Genomic DNA, 22,225 nt, shown 5'->3' with positions numbered 1-22,225 from the left:
GATTCCATCTCTCTCCACAAGGCTGGCATTAATCCAAAAAGCACAAAATAATAAATGTTGAAGAGGTTGTGGAGAGACTGGAACACTTCTACACTGCTAGTGGGAATGTAAAATGGTACAACCACTTTGGAAATCGATTTGGTGCTTCCTTAAAAAGATAGAAATAGAACTACCATATGATCCAGCAATCCCACTCCTTGGAATATATCCTGGAGAGATAAGAGTCTTTACACGAACAGATATATGCACACCCATGTTCACTGCAGCACTGTTTACAATAGCAAAAAGATGGCAGCAACCAAGGTGCCCATCAAAGGATGAATGGATAAATAAATTATAGTATATTCACAAAATGGAATACTATGAATCGATAAAGAACAGTGAGGAATCTGTGAAACATTTCATAACATGGAGGAATCTGGAAGGCATTATGCTGAGTGAAATTAGTCAGTTGCAAAGGCACAAATATTGTATAAGACCACTATTATAAGAACTCAAGAAAGAGTTTAAACAGAGAAGAAAATATTCTTTGACAGTTATGGCGGGGGAGGGGAGGTGGGAGGGGGTATTCACTAATTCGATAGTAGATAAGAATTACTTTAGGTGACAGGAAAGACAACAGACAATACCGGGGAGGTCAGCACAACTGGACTAAACCAAAAGCAAAGCAGTTTCCTGAATAAACTGAATGCTTCGAAGGCTGGCGTAGCAGGGACGGGGGTTTGGGGATCATGGTTTCAGCGGACATCTAAGTCGACTGTCATAATAAAATCTATTAAGAAAACATTCTGCATCCCACTTTGGACAGTGGCATATGGGGTCTTAAATGCTAGCAAGCAACCATTGAAGATGCATCAATTGGCCTCGACTACCTGGATCAAAGAAGAATGAAGAACACCAAGGACACAAGGTAATTACGAGCGCAAGAGACAGAAAGGGCCATATAAACCACAGGCTACATCAGCCTGAGACCAGAAGAACTAGATGGTGCCTGGCTACAACCGATGACTGCGCTGACAGGGAACACAACGGACATCCCCTGAGGCAGCAGGAGAGCAGTGGGGTGCAGACCCCAAATTCTCATAAGAAGACCAGACTTAATGGTCTGACTGAGACTAGAAGGACCCTGGTGGTCATGGACCCCAGACCTTCACTTGGCCTAGGACAGGTACCATTCCCAAAGCCAACTCTTGAGACAGGGATTGGACTGGACAATGGGATGGAGAGGGATGCTGGTGAGGAGTTAGCTTCTTGGATCAGGTGGACACTTAAGACTATGTTGGCATCTCCTGCCTGGATGGGAAATGAGAGGATAGAAGGGGTTAGAAGCTGGCAAAATGGACATAAAAAGAGAGAGTGGAGGGAGGGAGCAGGGTGTCTCATTAGTGGGAGAGCAACTGGGAGTATGTAGCAAGGTGTATATAAGGTTTTGTGTGAGAGACTGACTTGATTTGTAAACTTTCACTTAAAGCACAATAAAAATAAAAATAGAAAAAAAAAGAAAGATAATGAGCAGGTCAATGAGCATTTAGTGAGGGTAAACTAAGGAAAGACAGGTTTCTAAGGCAGCAGTTCTCAAAGTGTGGTCTGGAGGCCCTGGAGGGTCCCCCAGATTTTTTTGGAGGTCTGTGAAGTCAAAATTATTATCATAATAATACTAAAATGTTATTTGTCTTTTTTACTTTCTCTTAAAACTGTACTAAGGAATGTTCCAGAAGCTATATAACATGTGATATCACAAGATAAAATGGAGACACAGATATGAGAACCCAGACACTTTCTATTAAGCCAGACATTAAAGAGATTTTCAAAAATGTAAAACAATGCTACTCTTTTCACCAATTCTTTATTTTGGAAAGCATATTTTTTCATAAAAATGCTATTTACGGTAACACATAGTGGGTTTATTCTGTCCTTAATTCAGTGACAGACAAATAACATTTAAATTTCTCAGTTTTAATTTCAAATATTTTAAATAGCAACACATATAAGCAATTAGGGTCCTCAATACTTTTTCAGAGTGTCACTGGGTTCTGAGATCAAAAAGTTTGAGAACCACTGAGCTGAGTTTCCAAATGAGACGAGAGGGGAAAAAATCTACTCACTTTTTTCTCTTTGAAATATTAGACTTCAACATGATGAAGCTATAAGTTTGATTATCTCATCTTAATTATGGTAATAGGGAGAAATGTGTAATAAAGAGAAGACTGGACTATAAGACTGAAAACTGAGATATAGTCCTGACTTTACCACTAACCAGCTACTGACTAAGGGTGAGACACTTAATTGCACATAATCTCGCTGGTCCTTCATTCCTCCATCTCTTAAATGGAATGATTTACAGTAACTCTCAACAGAAGGTGTATCCAAATCTCTGGGGAGGCTGTTTTTTCAAGCTATACATACTTGCTCGCCTGTTTCCCTTAAAGATACCGATCCATTCTCTCCCACCCCCTTCAGAATTACTGATGGTAGGAGCAATGATGTTGTGGAAGCAGAAAAAGCCTGAAAAATCACTGAATCGAATTATCTTTAAAGGTCCCTTCCAGATATAAAGTTCCTATCAAAGACAACCATTCCAGTCACTGCATTCATGAAAATACACCTGTCTCTCTTCTCATCAGTACCCCAGATTGTCTATTTGTGAACCAGGGCAAAGAGAGTGAGCAGAAAAGTTCAGAGTGACCAGCCTAGGTTAGATGATCCCCCAAGGTCAGCAGTGGTTCAAGGATTGCCCGTTTATCATCCAGTAATGTGCACTTAGCATTTCCATAAGCTAGTTTCCTGGGCCATACCATCATAAAGAAGAAATCCACTGTATTTCACCCTTTAGAAAAAGCCCTAAACTGTGGGGACCATGATCTCGGAGAACATCTAGCTCAACTGGCACAACATAGTTTATAAAGAAAATGTTCTACATTCTACTTTGGTGAGTAGCGTCTGGGGTCTTAAAAGCCTCTGAGCAACCACCTAAAATACTCTACTGGTCTCGCCCCTTCGGGAGCAAGGAAGAATGAAGAAAACTAAACACACAAGGGAAAGATTAGTTCAAAGGACTAATGGACCACAACTACCATGGCCTCCATCAGACTGAGTCCAGTACAACTAGATGGTGCCCAGTTACCACCAATGACTACTCTGACAGGGATCACAATAGAGGGTCCCAGAGAGAACTGGAGAAAAATGTAGAACAAAATTCAAACTCACAAAAAAAGACCAGACTTACTGGCCTGACAGAGGCTGAAGAAACCCTGAGGGTATGGCCTCCAGACACCCTTTTAGCTCAGTAATGAAGTCACTCCCCAGGTTCACCCTTCATCCAAAGGTTAGACAAGCCCATAAAACAAAACAAGACTAAAGGGGTGCAGCGGCCCAGCAACAAGAACTAGAAGGCAGGCGGGGACAGGAAAGCCGGTAATAGGAAAGCCAAGGTAGAGAAGGGAGAGTGTTGACATGTCATGGGGTTGTTGACCAATGTCATAAAACAGTGTGTGTACTATTTAATGAGAAACTAGTTTGTTGTGTAAATCTTCATCTAAAGTACAATTTTAAAAAAAAGTAAGAAAAAAAAGAAAAAGCCCTAAAAACACAATTCTTATTTTGAACGATTTTCTAATTCAGAACCAGTAACAACAGAAGTGAGGATGGCACAATGAAATTCTTCCCAAGAGGCTCCGAAGGCTTTATTTTTGGATCTAGAGTCTCGAAGAAAACTGCTACTTCTTTTGGACCAAGCAAATGCTCTTTTTTGAACAGAAACTATTTGCTTACCTTATAGCCAAAGAGAAAGAGTCCGAAGAAAAGGCTGTAGAGGTCAGCTGTCAGGACGCCCAGGTTGACAGAGGTGGCACTGGTGGCTTTAATCACCAATGGCATAAAGCTGTACAGGCAAAACATACAGAGGGCAAAGGCCACAAAGAGCAGGGCTGTGAAAAAAATGGAATAGCTAACATTATAGAGAGAAAATAAAAGGCAAAGGGGCTTAAGCCTTGACTACCATGTAAGACTCCCTGATCTACATAGCCCCTTGGTAATAGTCAACACTGCAAATGAAAGATACAAAGCTCTCTGGAAAAAAATAATAACAAGCTATGACTTAAAAAAAAAGTTGCCATCAAGTCAATTCTAACTCATGGCTACCACATGTGTGTCAGGGTAGAATTGTGCTCCACAGGGTTTTCAATGGCTGATTTCTCAGAAGCAGATTACCAGGCCTTTCTTCCAAGGTGCCTTTGGGTGGATCTGACCACCAACCTTTCTGTTAGTAGCCGAGCACATTAACCATTTCCACCACCCAGGGACTCCAACGTAGATGAAGGACCTCTAGAATCCAACAGGGTGCTGGATAGTCAAGGCCATAAAATCTTGCTTATGGTGTGACTGGGTCAATGGTTTTTACCACTCATGCTATCCACCCTCCCAGGGCAGAGTGATGCCTGTGATTAAAGGTTAATTAAGGCAGAATCAATGCCACATGTCAAGAAAAATCATTAATTATCTCTTTTTGCAATATGTTTGTTTGGTTGGACACGACTTGTATAATTGGATTCAGAATGAAGTATTTTTAGGGCATCAAAGGCAAAGTTGTTCCGTTCATTTCCTTTTGTTTCACCTCATTAAATTAAATGCTCCAATACAGCACAGTATAACTATCCTCTCTAAAATAATGCTAGACACATGGATACTAACTACATTGGCAGATTTCTGCTTTGCAATCACTTCTCAATCTAATTCCCATACCCAACACACACACACACACAATCTTTCTGTCAATGTGAATTATTTAATTCAATTAAATTATCCAAGTGTGGTACAGTCTCCTGTGACGTTTTATGTACTGTATAACTTCTTTCTACCCATCATTAAATAAAGCTCAAATCTTCCCTGTCATATCACGATTTTCTTCTGCTTGCCTAAGAATATCAGGTGAGAGTACCAATGACGGCTGTGGGTGATAACACACCATCAGATTATTCACGTTAGTGCTTCATAAATTACCTCAAGCAGACAACCACCTTCATAAGATGTTTGAGGACTCAAGACACAGATGCAACTGAAAGGTGACTATGACCAAAGGTCAGCCTTGTTCAGAATTCCTAGTAAAGAAAGGCTATTCCTGCAGGTGAAGATTAAGAATTAACTTCTCTGCAGGTTCATCTAAAAAATCTCAAACTCAATCGAAACCATTCCAGCTCTGTACATACAGAATTACACTGTGATTTTACAAAGATGCCTAAATATCAAAATGGAGTATTTATTTCTTGATGTGTTTTTGTCAGTTAAGGGAAAAGAGACTAAAAAGAAATGACCTTTTTTTACCTACCAATTTTCCAGTCCCAGTGAATGCTGGTGATATCCTGATATTCTATAATCAATCTAGGATTAAAACAAGAGATCGCAGAGATATCCAGGTTAAAATATGTCTCACTCCCTTACTGACTCACTATTCAATAGTATAATTAGTTATAGCAGGAAAACATAATGTTATGCTTTCTTTAAATAAGCTTATAGATTTAATGTGTTAATATTCTCTGGAAATAACTGAAAAAGGAAGTCCTTATTGGTAATGTCTTTTCTACATCCTAAGCAGGAACCCTAAATGTCACTCACGTATAAGAAAACAAGGCATAATTCATGACATTTCCGCAATCCTCTAATAGGTATTTACCAAGTTACTGATGATCAAGTGTGAATTGGTGACAGCTGAAAAAATTTCAGTAGCTAGGAACTAATCATCTATGTTACATTTGCTCGGTTCGGTTTTAAAGAAAATGTTAGAATCTTACACTTGTACACTGCTGATAATTGTTCCAAATAAGCCCACCATTCCTAAAAACTCCTCTCTGCTCAGCTTCTTCACGATATATTCTTCACACACATTAGAAACAGCGTAGAGGGAAGCCCCAAGAAGAACTAAGATGTCACCAATCAGTACATCACTACCTATAGGAAGACAAGCCACAAAAAGAAAAACACTGTCAATAGGTGAACCTCTTTAGTTTGTCTCATGGAGTCTATCTGGCTTGTGGTCATTTAAAGATTTTACAGAAAGAGTAATCCTGGTTTCCAGAGGTTTAAAGTCTCTTACTCTTCTCACTTTCTGGCACAATTCTGCTGTGAGTTTTCATATCTTAACCTCCAGAGACTAACAGGCTGGAAGATGGTGATATATACCATACCTAAGACCTCAGAAAACAATTCTATGACATGACAGATTAATGGTTGGAGAGTCAGGTCAGTTTGAAAATTATAGAGTAGGAGGCTGTTTTTAAGGCAATTTTTTCTCTTAATCAAAGGAGATGCTGAAGTCACCTGTAGATTGAGTGAATTCATAGATCTTATTTGGGTTGCCTGCTATCAATTGTCCCATCTTCTGAAGCAAAGTACTCTCACATCTACAGAGGGACTTAAAAAGTCATCCACTATAGAATAAAAGTTTCCTTTTTAATTTAAAAAAAAAAAAAGTCAACAATCTAGAATAGGTTTCCTAATAACTAATCCAAATGTTTGGACCAAAAGATGATTTCAAATATATAAGGAAACTTTACTCTTTGTTAAGACAAGACAAAAATATTTAATGTGACAAAATGAAGTAGGACCGTGGACAGGTAGGAACATAGACTATTCTGTAAAGTGGTTGCCAAATATCAGAGTATGAAAAAAAAAAAAATTTTTCATGTAGTTAACCAGGATGTGTTTTCTGCTTTTTACTGTACCTTTGCAAAATATAAGTGAAAACATGAACCAAACTTTTTCTGTGACTGAACCAGAAACAAGTAGCACCATCTTACCTGAATTGTTTTCCCTCCCTGCTAATATGTCTGCACCCACCATGGTTCCCACACACAACAGACAGACAGCCACAGCGATGAAGTGGACCACTCTGTATCTCGCATGAAGAATAAACCACGAGAGGGCCATCAACACGGGAATCCCAAAGCAATCCAAAAGCTGCATGGACAGAGAAACAAAGAGCAGAAAACAGCTCCAGTTAGCGAAAAACATGTCATTAAGTAAATAAAAATATTGTTGTTGGGTGCCATCAAGTTGATTCCGACTCACAGTGAGCCCAGGTGACAGAGCAGAACTGCCCCATAGGGTTTTCTAGGCTATAATCTTTACGGGAGCAGATCGCCAGGTCTTTCTCTTGCACAGCCACTGGGTAGGTTTGAACCGCCAACCTTTTGGTTAGCAGCTGAGCACTTAAACATTGCATCACTAACCAAAAAAACCCCAAACCCATTGCAGTCGAGTTTGACTCACAGTGACCCTATAGGACAGAGAAGAACTGCCCCCATTGAGTTTCCAAGGAGCACCTGGTGGGTTCGAACTGCCGACTTTTTGGTTAGCAGCTGTAGCTCTTAACTGCTATGCCACCAGGGTTTCCAAGGAAAAATAGGAGTCAGCATTTATTATTGCTAGCCCTGATCTACGTGCTTTACCTGGATTGGCTCATTTAATCCTCACAATTCTATGAGATTGGAACTACAGTTTTACACATGAGGAATGCCAAGGCACAGAGAGGTTAAATGGGGTGCCCAAAAATCACACTGTTAAAAGTGAGAGTGCCAGGTGTTGAGTCCAGGAATTCTGCCTGTGCTGTTATCTCTACGCTCCCATCTGTGTTTACTCTGGAGTCCAGCAGCAAACTTTCCTTCCTGCATGCATCCATTCACTCAGTCAACAAATGTTTATTAAGCTAGGAGCTGGGAATACAGCAGTGAACAAGACAGATACAAACTCTGTCCTCAGGAGCATACCAATGGCTAGACAGACATGGAATAAATAATCGCACAACTAGACATTTAACTGCAATTAGGCTAAGTGCTACAAAGAAGTTACAGGTTATTATTAGAGAGTTGAACCAACACCATCTCCTTGGCAAAGGGTCCAACCCCTGCCATGTGAGAAAGACATTTCTCTTAGCTAATACTCTTGGCTCATCTTCATTATAAGCTCCTTCCATCACCCACTGATCCTGGGTCCAGAAAATACTTGCTACACCCCTGCTATTGACAACCTAAAAGGCAGGGGGGTTAAGCATGCCAAAACCATAGCAAATTCAAGATCACTGGCAAGATGAAAGAAAAACAGAAATCTCACTTGCTCAATTCTTAAATTTGCAAATTTCATAAAATACATCAACAGATAAAATGTTTCTTATACTAATAATAGTCCTGCTATTTTATTGCTCACCCTGTTCTTTTTTTAAACTTGTCCTTGATTCTCTCTGTATCTGTTTAGTCTGGGGCAAGGTAGGCCCCTAAATCTCCAGCAGCCCATTTAATCCCGTCCACAGTTGTTTACTGATTGTCTCTCACTGCAGTGTCATCGCTGGACTCAGACACGACATGTGTAGCAATGGGTGCCTTGCCTTGTTATTTATTCCAGCTGCAGAACTCCAATCTCCTAAGTGCTTTATGGAGCCTGCCTGAATAACAAACCATTAAACGATGCCAATGATAATAGCGTGTCCCAGGAGACACCAGCGGAAACCAGCCATAATGACTTAACAAAGTGTAACTACATTCGTTAAACAAAAAAAAGTGGAAAAACCCCGTCTAAAAACCATCACAAAATACTCCCTATCCTCAAGTGGTGTTTTAAAGTCAAACCTAAATTTGCTCTACTTTTAGCATTTGTTGGATAGGGTCGCTGAGTCAGAATTGACTGGACGGCAGTGGGTTTGGTTTTTTTCTTTTTGTATGTGAGCAGTAAGTGGCCACATAAGGGAGTTGCTTACCTAATAGCTCTAGGGGCTTCAGGCCCCGAGCTGCCACTGACCAGCGGTGTCATCTCCAGCCACTCTCTCTTCTCTGAGTCAAAATATGAAATGAGGAGATGAGATTAAATGATTTCACAGGTCCTTTCCTGTTCTGGGGAGCCCTGGTGGCACAGTGGTTAAAAGCTCAGCTGTTAACCATAAAGGTCATCAGTTCAAATCCACCAGCTGCTCCTTGGAAACCCAATGGGGCAGGACTACTCTGTCCTACAGGGGTGCTATGAGTCATAATTGACTCAACAGCAACAAGTTTGATTTTTTTTTTTGTTCCTACTCTGGAATTCCAGGATTTCTCACCGGATACCATGTTCACTGAAGCACTGTTTACAAAAGCAAAGTCATTTATCTACATTGAATCCTTTTCAAAATGTATGCTTGGTGATGGCTGTCTTCTCTTCGATGTTTTCAGTTCCAAGAGTCCCCCTATTTAATTTAGTCTTTAAAAATAATTATTATATAGCCACTCAATCAGGGTTCCACGTAAGACCTTGGGAAGAGTACAGGACATGTATACAAAGATGAGTTAGACCGTATTAGAAGAACAATGGAGTATAGGACAAAAATGAAATTGAGACAGGTTTTAGAGAATGTGGGTGACTTCAAAAACATTGCATTCTAGAAAGAACAGAGCAGTAAGAGAAAGAAGACGATGACTATGGGTGATGAATGAGTAGATGTGGCAGCGAACTGGGAAGAGATATGAGTAGAAACCTAGGCCATGGGATATAAATGACCACGTCATGAAATTTATGTAGAACTACCTCTACTTGTCAGCAGAGCTTCTAGACTTAAGATGAACTAGGGAGAAAGACCTGCCAATCTACATCTTGAAAATGGGCCCATTGAAAAAAACCCTATGGATCTCAAGTCCAATCCAAAACTCATCATGGGGGTGGTGCAAGGCCAGGCAGCATTTTATTCCATTGTACATGGGGTTGCCATGAGTTGAGGGGCTGACTCCACAGCGGTGAACAACCACCACCTCTATTTGTAATTATAGAATCTTAGAAGGAATCCTTAAGAAGGGACTTCATAGATCCTCTGTTCCAAAATTCCAATTCCACCCTTCCAGATTACCCAGGCTCAAGACTCATTCAAGGAGAAACTTAGCTTGAATAATTCCAGTGAGAGACACTCTCTGCTGCTGGTGGCAACTTCAGTTGTCAGATTTTTTTTTTTTTTTAATATACTCCTTGGTAGGACCATAAGTATATGACTGCATGACTTTTGACAACCAAATGCATAGATTTTTCTAAGAGGCTTTAGATGAAAAAAATTGTTTTCAATAGTATATGTCATGAATTTCAGCCACAAAAACCCAACTGTAAATGTTGAAGATAGCTGCATTTTGACCTTGTACCAATTAAAAACTTTAAATCATTATTAGCTCAGGGATCAAAGTTTCTGAAAATTATAACCAACTAATTAAAATGTGTATGAAGTTATGAGGGTAGAAGTGACTAGAAAATGGTCAATTTTCTATATACTTTTACTCTCATCACTCAATGCTAAAAGTACACTTATTCCTATATGTGATAAACTTCATTATCTAGGTATCTCCTGGTTTAATTTCAATAAAATTCTGTTTTTTGTGTCTTCTATAGTATCTATCTTTGTATTTCCTGTCTCAGCTTTTTCATGCATGCCAGTCAAAAACCAAGAGGTTTGCTGAGGACAATGCTTAGCACAATGTCACAGAAAAGAAAATATTTAATAAAATGAACCCTGGAAATAATAACATTTAATGTCTATCCACACTGGGAAAACACTGAGTTTTCATCAATCCTTATCTTTTCCAGGTAAAGTAAATCTTATTTTGTCCCAATTTTTCTACAGATCCCATAATTTGAAGGTCAAATGAGAAGCTACATTTCTGTGTTTTATAAAATGAGAGAAGTGATGCATTAAAAGGTTATATGCTCATTAAGCTGTGAAGTCTGAACCTGGCACTGGAGTCTATCTCATTTTCACCTCTGTTTATAAAACGTTTTGTTGTTGGTAATGGTGAGTCAGTGCTATGATACATCCCCATAGTTTGCTAACATTAAGACAACTGAAATCAGTCTTCCTTAACTCCACAAAGTTGAAAAGTACTGTTAGTAGGAACATTTTAATTTCAATCCAGCAAGACTAAGTCTAATAAAGACATAGGGATGGGATTCATCCAAAACACACAAAATAATAAATGTTGGAGAGGTTCTGGAGAGACTGGAACACCTATATACCGCCGGTGGGAATGTAAAATGGTACAAACACTTTGGAAATCAATTTGGCACTTCCTGAAAAAGCTAGAAATAGAGCTACAATAGGATCCATCAATCCTACTCCTTGGAATATGTCCTAGAGAAATAAGAGCCCTCACATGAACAGATATATGCACACCCATGTTCACTGAAGCACTGTTTACAAAAGCAAAAAGATGGAAGCAACCAAGCTTCCCATAATGGATGAATGAATAAATAAATTAGGCTTATTCACATAATGGAATAGTACGCAATGATTAAGAACAACAATGAATCTCTGAAACATTTCATAAAATGGAGGAATCTGGAAGGCACTATGCTGAGTGAAATTAGTCAGCTGCAAAAGGACAAATATTGTATGAGACCACTATTATAAAAACTCAAGAAAAAGTTTAAACACAGAAGAAAATATTCTTTGATGGTTATCAGGGTGGGGAAGGAGGGAGAGGGGGATTCACTAGATAGTAGACAAGAACTATTTTAAGTGAAAGGAAAGACAACACACAATACAGGGGAAGTCAGCACAACTAGACTAAACCAAAAGGTAAGAAGTTTCCTGAATAAAACTGCTTCCAAGGCCAGAGTACCAGGGACAAGGGTCTGGGGACCATGGTTTCAGGGGACATCTAGGTCAACTGACATAATGAAAAGTATTTAAGAAAACGTTCTGCATCCCACTTTGGTGGGTGGTGTCTGTGTGTTAAATGCTAACAAGCCACCTGCCATCTAAGATGCGTCAACTGGCCTCAACCTACCTGGAGCAAAGGAGCATGAAGAACACCAAAGACATAGGGTAAAGATGAGCCCAAAAGACAGAAAGGGCCACATAAACCAGAGCCCATATCAGCCTGAGACCAGAAGAACTAGACGGTGCCCAGCTACCACCAATGACTACTCTGTTGGATGACTCAAATTCTCATAAAAAGACCAGATTTAACGGTCTGACTGAAACTAGAGGGACCCTGGAGGTCATGGTTCCAGACCCTCTGTGAGCTCAAGACTGGAACCACTTCCAAAGCCAACTCTTCAAGCAGGGATTGGACTAGACTATGGGACAGAAAATGATACTGATGAGCTTCTTGGCTCAAGTATACACATGATACTATGTGGGCAGCTCCTGTCTGGAGGCAAGATGAGAAGGCACAGAGGGACAGAAGCTGGTTGAATGGACATGAGGAATACAGGGTGGAGAGGGGGAGTGTGCTGTCTCCTTGCGGGGGCGGGGGGGGAGCAGCTACGAATACATCGAAGGTGGGTATAAGTTTTTGTATGAGAGGCTGACTTGATTTGTAAACCTTCACTTAAAGCACAATAAATTAAAAAAAAAAAAAGAAATGGGGTGTGACTTTTACCTTTGGCTACCCTGTACTCAAGCTGTCTAATCGGTTTCTTCCAATGGTTCTTTTGTCTTGAATATGTAATTACAAACCTCCAACTCTTCTGTAGCACAAAGGTACATGCATTCCTATATGCTACGTTTGAGCAATCCATCAAACAGAACACTTGTCAGCAACACAGCACCCACTGCCAACTAAATATTTATGCTTACTTTGGTAGGAACCCTTCTAATCTGCTATAGCGTTAGCAATCTGAGAACTGATTAACTGGTATACATTGTCACTAATTCCAGGAAACATTACTCATTAGAACACATGCTTCGTTTGGAAAACACATAGCATCCACCTGTGTTCAGGTTTTCTTCAAGTGAACAGGTTTACAATAAATTTAGGTTAACTAACACTTGTGAGTTCAGATTCTTCTCTTGAAGTTTCCAAGTCCAAAGTGGTCAGAGGCCTCCATCTTACCTGGACGCTGGTTAGAGTCGTGTACTGGTAAGCTCTGACTATCAGGTAATTAGCTTCCACATCGGCTAGCCCCAGCAGGATATACTTCCACCATTTTCTTTTCAAGATGTATAAAATGTTATCACTGCCTGGGTGAATGAAATCTCAGTGAGTACATGTTACTTGCAAATGACACCATGCATGTTAATTTTGGATTAAAAAGTCAAACCAAGGGTTTCTTGTGTTTTTTGAATGTGACCCCTCTTATTTTCCATTGCTCATAATCCAAACTCCTACACAGCTCAGCAGTCATTTAAATTTTTTTCTAGTATGAGAATCCAAGTTAAGATGTCATCACAGACCACGTGTTCAGTGAAAGCACTGGAGAGAAAATAAGTAGGAGGAAAATGGTTAAACTTCCCTTGCCCATTGTGACAGAAATACAATGTCCGGATACGGATTCGGATGTTCCCTTCCCGACAAGCCACAGAATAATCTTGGAAATGAAATCCTTTCCTATGACTTCATTGGTTATTTAACCTCCATTTATGGGCTTCATCAAAGGAAACTCGCATGTGGTCATTCTTTTGAAGAGATATGCTTTTAAGTGAAAATTAACTCAGTGATACGCTTAGAAAAAAGGCTTAGTGGCACCACTGGAAAAAAAGACAGCTTTTCTACCCAAAGTCTATATATTCAAAATCAACTACTATTCACTACTTCAAAGTAGCTAGCGTAACAGGAAATACAGATTTGGCATTTAAATGAGAAGGCTTTATGGTAAGAAACCTACAAAGAAATAAAGGTAGTGAGAATCAAGATCAACTGATTATCATTAAAACCCAATTAGCAGGGACATCTTGAAACACAGAGTTAATCTTCCTCAACATGGGGTGGCATGGAAGGCACTTAGCAACCATCCCTCAGGGGCCACCACACTGACGTATTAATGAATCACACTGACTTCCTCAAGGCCAGTGCTTACAGGGAAGAGCAATGTCCAGGGCTATTAACTGAGAATTCTATTTTCAACTCCTAAGCTTTAGTTGGAATTGACTCGGTGGCAATGGGTTTGGCCTTTTTTTTTTTTGGAAGGTCTTGTCAAATTTGATGTTTGCCCCTTCAGATATTTTCCCCAGTTTTAAAAATAAGTTACGTATTCTGATACAACAGAATGCCACTGCCATTGCACGGCAGTGAGTTTTTATATGGCCTTTCTGGCCACGATCTTGTAACTCCCAAAATTGATGGGTTAGGACTATACAAATAAGGTGCCTGTGGCCCACCAAAGGGATTGGTCAGTGTTGCCATCCCTCTAGGCTTAAAAAGAGACAATCCCACAGGGTGAGGGGGGATCTCACTACCATCAAGAAGGGCCAGAAGAGAAGCACATCCTTTGGCCCCAGGATCCCTGTGCTGAGAATCTCCTAAACCCAGGAGACAGAACACTGTAACAACAGCAAGCTAACATTGGACGGCTGTAACGCCAGAGAGCTGTACCACTTGAGAGCTGTAACACTGGAGGCGGCAGGCGGTCACGGGATAGCCATGGCATGGGGTGGCTGCAGCTTGGGACTGACAGATGCTGCAGTGGGTTCCCTGACCCACGGTGCCAGAGAGCTGAGCAACTTTGGGCAGGAGTGGGGTGCCCCCGGATACTTATCCACGAGCTAAAGACCTGCCCAAGTAGGGCAGAGCCCAAGCCCAAGCAGGGCCCAGCAGCAGAAGCCTGCCTGCTGGCATGGTCAAGTAGAAACTGTCCTGATCAAAGAACTGTATTCTGAGTTGTTCCTGTTACTTCCAAGTTGATCCTGATTTTTAAGCTGTTACCTCCCTAATAAACCCCATAATTGTGAATATGTCTGTGAGTTCTGGGTAGCCATTGAAACAAATTATCAAACCCAGGAGAGAAGTAGAGAATGCTATGGGAGGGACAGCTGGTGTCAGAATTGGTAAAAAGACTTGGAGGGTGGAGGTATATTTGACCTCCACCTATTAGGAATCAGCTTTGGGCTGACGCTGATCTTGAGTCTCTCTCCTCCTCCTGAAGTTAGACGAGGTCTCATGCCACTATATTGCATATATATTAGAGTTCATATTAAAAGAAGATTAATAAACAGCTGTTTTTAGGTGCCATCAAGTCGATTTCAACTCATAAGAACTTCATGTGACAGAGTAGGAATGTCTCATAGGGTTTTCTAGGGTGTAATCCTTATAGGAACAGATCTCCAAGTCTTTCTCCCATGGAGCGGCTGGGTGGGTTTGAACTGCCAACCTTCCAGACAGCAGCCAAGTGCTTAACCCTTGCACCACCAGTACTAGTGCTTTTATTTCAGGCTTCAAATGTACTGACATTGCTCTTCTCTCATGAGAAGGTTGTTTGTTATGATTAGCAGCCATAACACAGAGCAATGCCAAGAGCCTCGGCTCTGGGGCAGGATATCTAGATTGGAGTCCAGGTTGGAAGTCTGCCAATGACTTCCTGTAAGACTTAGAGTCAGTCCTAACTGCTATATGCCTCTGTTTCCTAGTCTATAAAGTGGGGATAACAGTAATACTTGAGTTGTTGTGAGGCTTCAATGAGTTCATCCATAACTTAGACAAGTTAAGCAATTAAAATGATTGGCACAAAAATTTTAATCAGAATCTAGTTTTTCCCATTTCTGTGCAGCTAGTTAGAAAAAATTCTATGATGGTTCTAAAACAGCTTAATCAACCAGTTATTTTAAAAAAAAAAAAAAACATTTTCATCGAGGCAATTCCAACTCACAGTGACCCTAAAGGACACCGTAGAACTGTCGCATGGGGTTTCAAGTCTGCAATCTTTATGGAAGCAGACTGCCACATCTTTCTCCTGCAGAGTGGCTGGTGGGTTTGAACTAACAACCTTTCAGTTAGCAGCCAAGCGCTTAACCACTGTGCCACCAGGACTCCCCAACCAGTGATAAAGATGTTAATTCCTTGTCTTTGTTTCTCTGACAACAGAGACTTGATAGACAAAAAACTGATGCTCTATTTAGCATTCTATAAAACAGAGCTGTAAATACATATTTTGGAAAGCAGGGTTCTCAATTTTTTTTTTTTAAGTATCTTTAATATTGTCTCTTACTTTTATCAACCTCAGGGAAAAAATAAACCTAACTCATAACTATGTATGTGGCTGCAACGAGCTCAAGCATAACAACGACTCTAAGGATGGCTCAGGACCAGGCAGTGTTTCCTTCTGTTGCGCACAGGGTCGCTATGAATTGGAACCGACTCAACGGCACCTAACAACAAGCATAGTTAGGTATACATACATACATATACACACATATATATTCATACTACTCTAACAAGAAGTTGGTGCTGCTTATTCTAATCAACAATTTCAAAGTGTTATCCATAGATCTCTAGTCACTATTTTCAGTGAATACAGAGAGGAATTGTACTTTCCTAATAACTTTTATAAAATCAGCTATAGTTTCCACTTCTTGATTTTGTCCTGTGTCTTACTATTAAAATACCCAGAAGTCAAATTTATATGAAATTAATTTTGTTGAAAAGGAATTCTCACATTTCACATACCTGATCGAAATGCCAGTATCACCGTATAAGTTAGAAACAGCAAGCAATAGTTGATAAAGCTCTGTAGCATTGGGGTGTTCACTTCGTATTTTTCTGCCAAATACTGGCTGGTGACAGCTGTCCCACATATAAACAAGGACAACATCTGACCCAGAGCAATTATTTTCAAAATATTCCTAGAAAACGAAGGAGAAAATCAGAACAATTTGACAATAAGTTATACCTTTGTAACACCACACACACACATTTTAGTGCTAAACACAAAGGGAAATGCTAATCATTTCAGGAGGTTCTTTATTTCATGTCATTGCTTACATTATATGCACTGAAACTTAAATGTTAGATTTTAAAAACTCCCAACAAAAAAAACCCTGACCCGGACGGCTTCACTGCAGAGTTCTACCAAACTTTCAGAGAAGAGTTAACACCACTACTACTAAAGGTATTTCAAAGCATAGAAAATGATGGAATACTACCTAACTCATTCTATGAAGCCACCATATCCCTGATACCAAAACCAGGTAAAGACACCACAAAAAAAGAAAATTACAGACCTATATCCCTCATGAACATAGATGTAAAAATCCTCAACAAAATTCTAGCCTATAGAATTCAACAACATATCAAAAAAATAATTCACCATGACCAAGTGGGATTTGTACCAGGTATGCAAGGCTGGTTTAATATTAGAAAAACCATTAATGTAATCCACCATATAAATAAAACAAAAGACAAAAACCACATGATCTTATCAATTGATGAAGAAAAGGCATTTGATAAAGTCCAACACCCATTCACAATAAAAACTCTCAGCAAAATAGGAATTGAGAATAAATGGCATCTATACAAAAAAAAAAAAAAAAATTTTTTTTTTTTATACAAGGCCAGCAGCCAACATCACCCTAAATGGAGAGAGCCTGAAAGCATTTCCCTTAAGAACGGTAACCAGACAAGGATGCCTTTTATCACCGCTCTTATTCAACATTGTGCTAGAGGTCCTAGCCAGAGCAATTAGGCTAGACAAAGAAATAAAGGGCATCCAGATTGGCAAGGAGGAAGTCAAATTATCTCTATTTGCAGATGACATGATCTTATACACAGAAAACCCTAAGGAATCCTCCAGGAAACTACTGAAACTATTAGAAGAGTTTGGCAGAGTTTCAGGTTACAAGATAAACATACAAAAATCACTTGGATTCCTCTACATCAACAAAAAGAACGTTGAAGAGGAAATCACCAAATCAATACCATTCACAGTAGCCCCCAAGAAGATCAAATACTTAGGAATAAATCTTACCAAAGATGTAAAAGACCTATACAAAGAAAACTACAAAGTACTACTGCAAGAAACTAAAAAGGACCTACTTAAGTGGAAAAACATACCTTGCTGATGGTTAGGAAGACTTAACATAGTAAAAATGTCTATTCTACCAAAAGCCATCTACACATACAATGCACTTCCAATCCAAATTCCAATGACATTTTTTAATGTGATGGAGAAACAAATCATGAACTTCATATGGAAGGGAAAGAAGCCCCGGATAAGTAAAGCATTACTGAAAAAGAAGAAGAAAGTGGGAGGCCTCATTCTACTTGATTTTAGAACCTATTATACAGCCACAGTAGTCAAAACGGCCTGGTACTGGTATAACAACAGGCACATACACCAATGGAACAGAATTGAGAACCCAGATATAAATCCATCCACATATGAGCAGCTGATATTTGACAAAGGCCCGGTGTCAGTTAATTGGGGAAAAGATAGTCTTTTTAACAAATGGTGCTGGCATAACTGAATATCCATTTGCAGAAAAATGAAACAGGACCCATACCTCACACCATGCACAAAAACTAACTCCAAGTAGATCAAAGACCTAAACATAAAGACTAAAACGATAAAGATTGTAGAAGAAAAAATAGGGACAACGTTAGGAGCCCTAATATAAGGCATAAAAAAAAAAAAATACAAGGCATAAACAGGATATAAAACATTATTAAAAATGACGAAGAGAAACCAGATAACTGGGAGCTCCTAAAAATCAAACACCCATGCTCATCTAAAGACTTCACCAAAAGAGCAAAAAGACCACCTACAGATTCGGAAAAAATTTTCAGCTATGACATCTCTGACCAGTGTCTGATTTCTAAAATCTATATGATTCTGTTAAAACTCAACCACAAAAAGTCAAACAACCCAATCGATAAGTGGGCAAAGGATATGAACACGCACTTCACTAGAGAAGATATTCAAGCAGCTAACAGATACATGAGAAAATGCTCTCGATCATTAGCCATTAGAGAAATGCAAAGTAAAACTACGATGAGATTCCATCTCACTCCAACAAGGCTGGCATTAATCCAAAAAACACAAAATAATGAATGTTGGAGAGGCTGCGGAGAGATTGGAACTCTTATACGCTGCTGGTGGGAATGTAAAATGGTACAACCACTTTGGAAATCTATCTGGCATTTTCTTAAAAAGTTAGAAATAGAACTACCATACAACCCAGAAATCCCACTCCTCAAGATATACCCTAGAGAAATAAGAGCCTTCACATGAACAGATATATGCACACCCATGTTTATTGCAGCTCTGTTTACAATAGCAAAAAGCTGGAAGCAACCAAGGTGTCCATTAACGGATGAATGATTAAGTAAATTATGGTACATTCACACAATGGAATACTACCCATCGATAAAGAATAGTGACAAATCTGTGAAACATTTCATAACATGGAGGAACCTGGAAGGCATTATGCTGAGTGAAATTAGTCAGAGGCAAAAGGACAAATATTGTATAAGACCACTATTATAAGATCTTGAGAAAGAGTATAAACTGAGAAGAACACATACTTTTGTGGTTATGGGGGGGGAGAGAGGGAGGGTGGGAGAGAGTTATTTACTGATTAGTTAGTAGATAAGAACTACTTTAGGTGAAGGGAAGGACAATACTCAATACAGGGAAGGTCAGCTCAACTGGACTGGACCAAAAGCAAAGAAGTTTCCAGGATAAACTGAATGCTTCGAAGGTCAGTGGAGTAAGGGTGGGGGTTTAGGGACTATGGCTTAACGGGACTTCTCAGTCAATTGGCAAAATAATTCTATTATGAAACATTCTGCATCCCACTTTGAAGTGTGGTGTCTGGGGTCTTAAATGCTAACAAGTGGCCATCTAAGATGCATCAATTGGTCTCAACCCACCTGGTTCAAAGGAGAATGAAGAACACCAAGGTCACATGATAACTATGAGCCCAAGAGACAGAAAGGGCCACATGAACCAGAGACTTACATCATCCTGAGACCAGAAGAACTACATGGTGCCCGGCCACAACCCATGACTGCCCTGACAAGGAGCACGACAGAGAATCCCTGAGGGAGCAGGAGAACAGTGGGATGCAGACCCCAAATTCTCATAAAAAGACCAGACTTAATGGTCTGACTGAGACTAGAAGAATCCCGGCGGTCATGGTCCCCAAACCTTCTGTTGGCCCAGGACAGGAACCACTCCCGAAGACAACTCATCAGACATGGAAGGGACTGGACAATGGGTTGGAGAGAGATGCTGATGAAGAGTGAGCTACTTGTATCAGGTGGACCCTTGAGACCGTGTTGGCACCTCCTGTCTGGAGGGGAAATGGGAGGGTAGAGAGGGTTGGAAACTGGCAAAACCATCACGAAAGGAGAGACTGGAAGGAGGGAGTGGGCTGACTCACTAGGGGGAGATTAAGTGGGAGTATGGAGTAAGGTGTATATAAGCTTATATGTGACAGACTGACTTGATTTGTAAACTTTCACTTAAAGCACAATAAAAATTATTAAAAAAAAAAAAGAAAAAAAAGTTAAATAGTGAGAGGATTATCCTGTAGGACAAAATGTACAGAGCCACAAACATGCAGGGGTGGGCTCAGGAAACATCAAGAAGCCCGGTGTGCCCACACATAAGGGCAGGAGCAAAAAGTGGCAGTCAACGTGCTGGCTGGTATCACAACAGAGGGGCCTGGACAGAGTGGGAGAAAAACTGCAAAAAAAAATCAAATTCACAAAAAAGACCACACTTACTGGTCTGACAGAGACTGGAGGAACCCCTGCCTGAGACTATGACCATAAGACACCCTTCTGACCTGAAACTGAAGCCATTCCCAGAGACCACCTCCCAGTCAAACAATAGGCAAGCCCATAAGATAAACAGTAACACCCAAGAGGAACATGCTCCTTAGAACATTTATAGGAGATCAAAAGGGCAATATCTGCCTAAAATCAAAGATGAGAAGGCAGGCAGGGGTAGAAAATCAGGACTAAAGGAAACAGGGAAACCAGGGTGGAAATGGAGGGAGTGCTGACACACTGTGCAGAATGAAACCAAGGTCATGAAATACTTTTTGTACAAACTATCAAATGGGAAACTAATTTGCTCTATAAACTTTCACCTAAAGCACAATTTAAAAAAAGAAAAGAAAAAAAAAGTGGTGGTCAAGAGGCTTGGAAAAGTAGATTGAGGCCAGACTGTAAAAGACTCTGAATTGCACACTGGGACATGGCCTTTATGCCAAAGGCAGCTGGGAGCTCTGAATGTTTCTGAAAAGAGGGTTTTATAAGCCTAACTCTGGAGGCTGTGGGGAGGATTTGTGAAAAGGGAAAGTAGGAAGAGAAACCGGTTAGAAGATTAATATAATAATCCAGGTCATAGTGAGAGCTGAACTAAAGACACCTGTATGTGGATGGAAAGTAGAGAATGATATGAAACATGCCACGGAGGTAGAATGTACAAGACCCGGTGACTGATTAAATCTCAGCAGGAGGAGTTAAAAGTGATCCCTGGGTTTCTAGATTGGATGACTGGATAGCTATGAGGCTGCTGATCAAGACAGGGATTACAGGAGGTGAAGCAGTTTGGACATGGTGAGGGGAGTGAGTTCAATTTAACCACAGTACAATCTGAGGTGGCAGGGATATTCAAGTGAGAAACAACGCCAGGTTTCTGGCAGACACACTCTAAGGTGGTCCTTAGTGAATCTCTACTCCTGGTATTAATGACTTTGTATAATCCCCTCTTCTTGAGTGTAGGTGGGATCTGTGACTTCCTTCTAACCAATACAACAAAGGTTTTAACCATGTAATTTCTATGAATATGTTACATAAGACTGTAACTTCTGTCTTGCTAGCAAATTCTCTCTATTGACTCTTTCCCCTGCTGGCTTTGATGAAGCAAGCTGCCATATGGAGAGGCCCAGATGGCAAGGAAACTGAGGGCGGCCTCAGGCCAACAACCAGCAAGGAACTGGGGCCCTCCATCCAACAGTCCACAGGGAAATGAATTTTGCCAACAACCTTGTGAGCTTGGAGACAGATCTATCCCCCGTCAATCCTTCAGATGAAACTCCAGGCCTGGCTGACATGGTGACTGCAGCCTTGTGAGACACCCTAAAGTTGAGGGCTCAGCTAAGCCGTGCCCAGATTCCTGATCCCTAAAAACTGTGAGCTAATAAATGTATGCTGACTTACGCCAGTAAGTTTGTAGTAATTTGCTATACAACCAGAGATAACTAATACAAGGTTGTAACTCTGGAGTTCAGAGCATTTACACCATACCTGTTTTATTCTCCACTACATATCCAGTGCCTGGTATTTTGCAGTCATTGAGAATATAGTCATTGAATGAATGAATAAATATAAATGGATAAAGAAATTACCAACATGCCCAAATATATGACAACCTCAAATATAAGACACTTTCTTTTTTCCCAGTCAGGTGGAATAATCAGAGAAAGATGAAAAACTATGAGAGTACCATGACATAGAGATTAAGAGGAGCAAAACGTTTTAAGAAGGAAGGGATCAATACCGTCATG

The 22,225-nt window shown here is 40.2% G+C and overlaps 2 protein-coding genes across 4 annotated transcripts in view; both read right to left on the bottom strand.

Moving 5' to 3' along the window:
• Positions 1–22,225, bottom strand: part of LOC126078699 (solute carrier family 35 member F2) — a 405,637-nt gene that overhangs the window by 42,655 nt on the left and 340,757 nt on the right. The window lies entirely within an intron of this gene.
• The window catches only part of LOC126078701 (solute carrier family 35 member F2-like), an 81,277-nt gene that overhangs the window by 5,448 nt on the left and 53,604 nt on the right, over positions 1–22,225 (bottom strand). The window contains exons 2-7 of the mRNA XM_049889374.1: positions 16,377–16,552; positions 12,831–12,958; positions 6,792–6,951; positions 5,787–5,943; positions 5,324–5,376; positions 3,772–3,926 (exon numbers count right to left, since the gene is read on the bottom strand). Of these exons, the coding sequence (XP_049745331.1) occupies positions 3,772–3,926; positions 5,324–5,376; positions 5,787–5,943; positions 6,792–6,951; positions 12,831–12,958; positions 16,377–16,552 (829 nt within the window). The remainder of the gene's footprint in view (positions 1–3,771; positions 3,927–5,323; positions 5,377–5,786; positions 5,944–6,791; positions 6,952–12,830; positions 12,959–16,376; positions 16,553–22,225) is intronic.

The sequence above is a fragment of the Elephas maximus genome, chromosome 7 (assembly GCF_024166365.1).
Source record: "Elephas maximus indicus isolate mEleMax1 chromosome 7, mEleMax1 primary haplotype, whole genome shotgun sequence".
NCBI classification, from domain to species: Eukaryota; Metazoa; Chordata; class Mammalia; order Proboscidea; family Elephantidae; genus Elephas; species Elephas maximus.
This window is presented reverse-complemented; position numbering and strand designations above follow the sequence as displayed.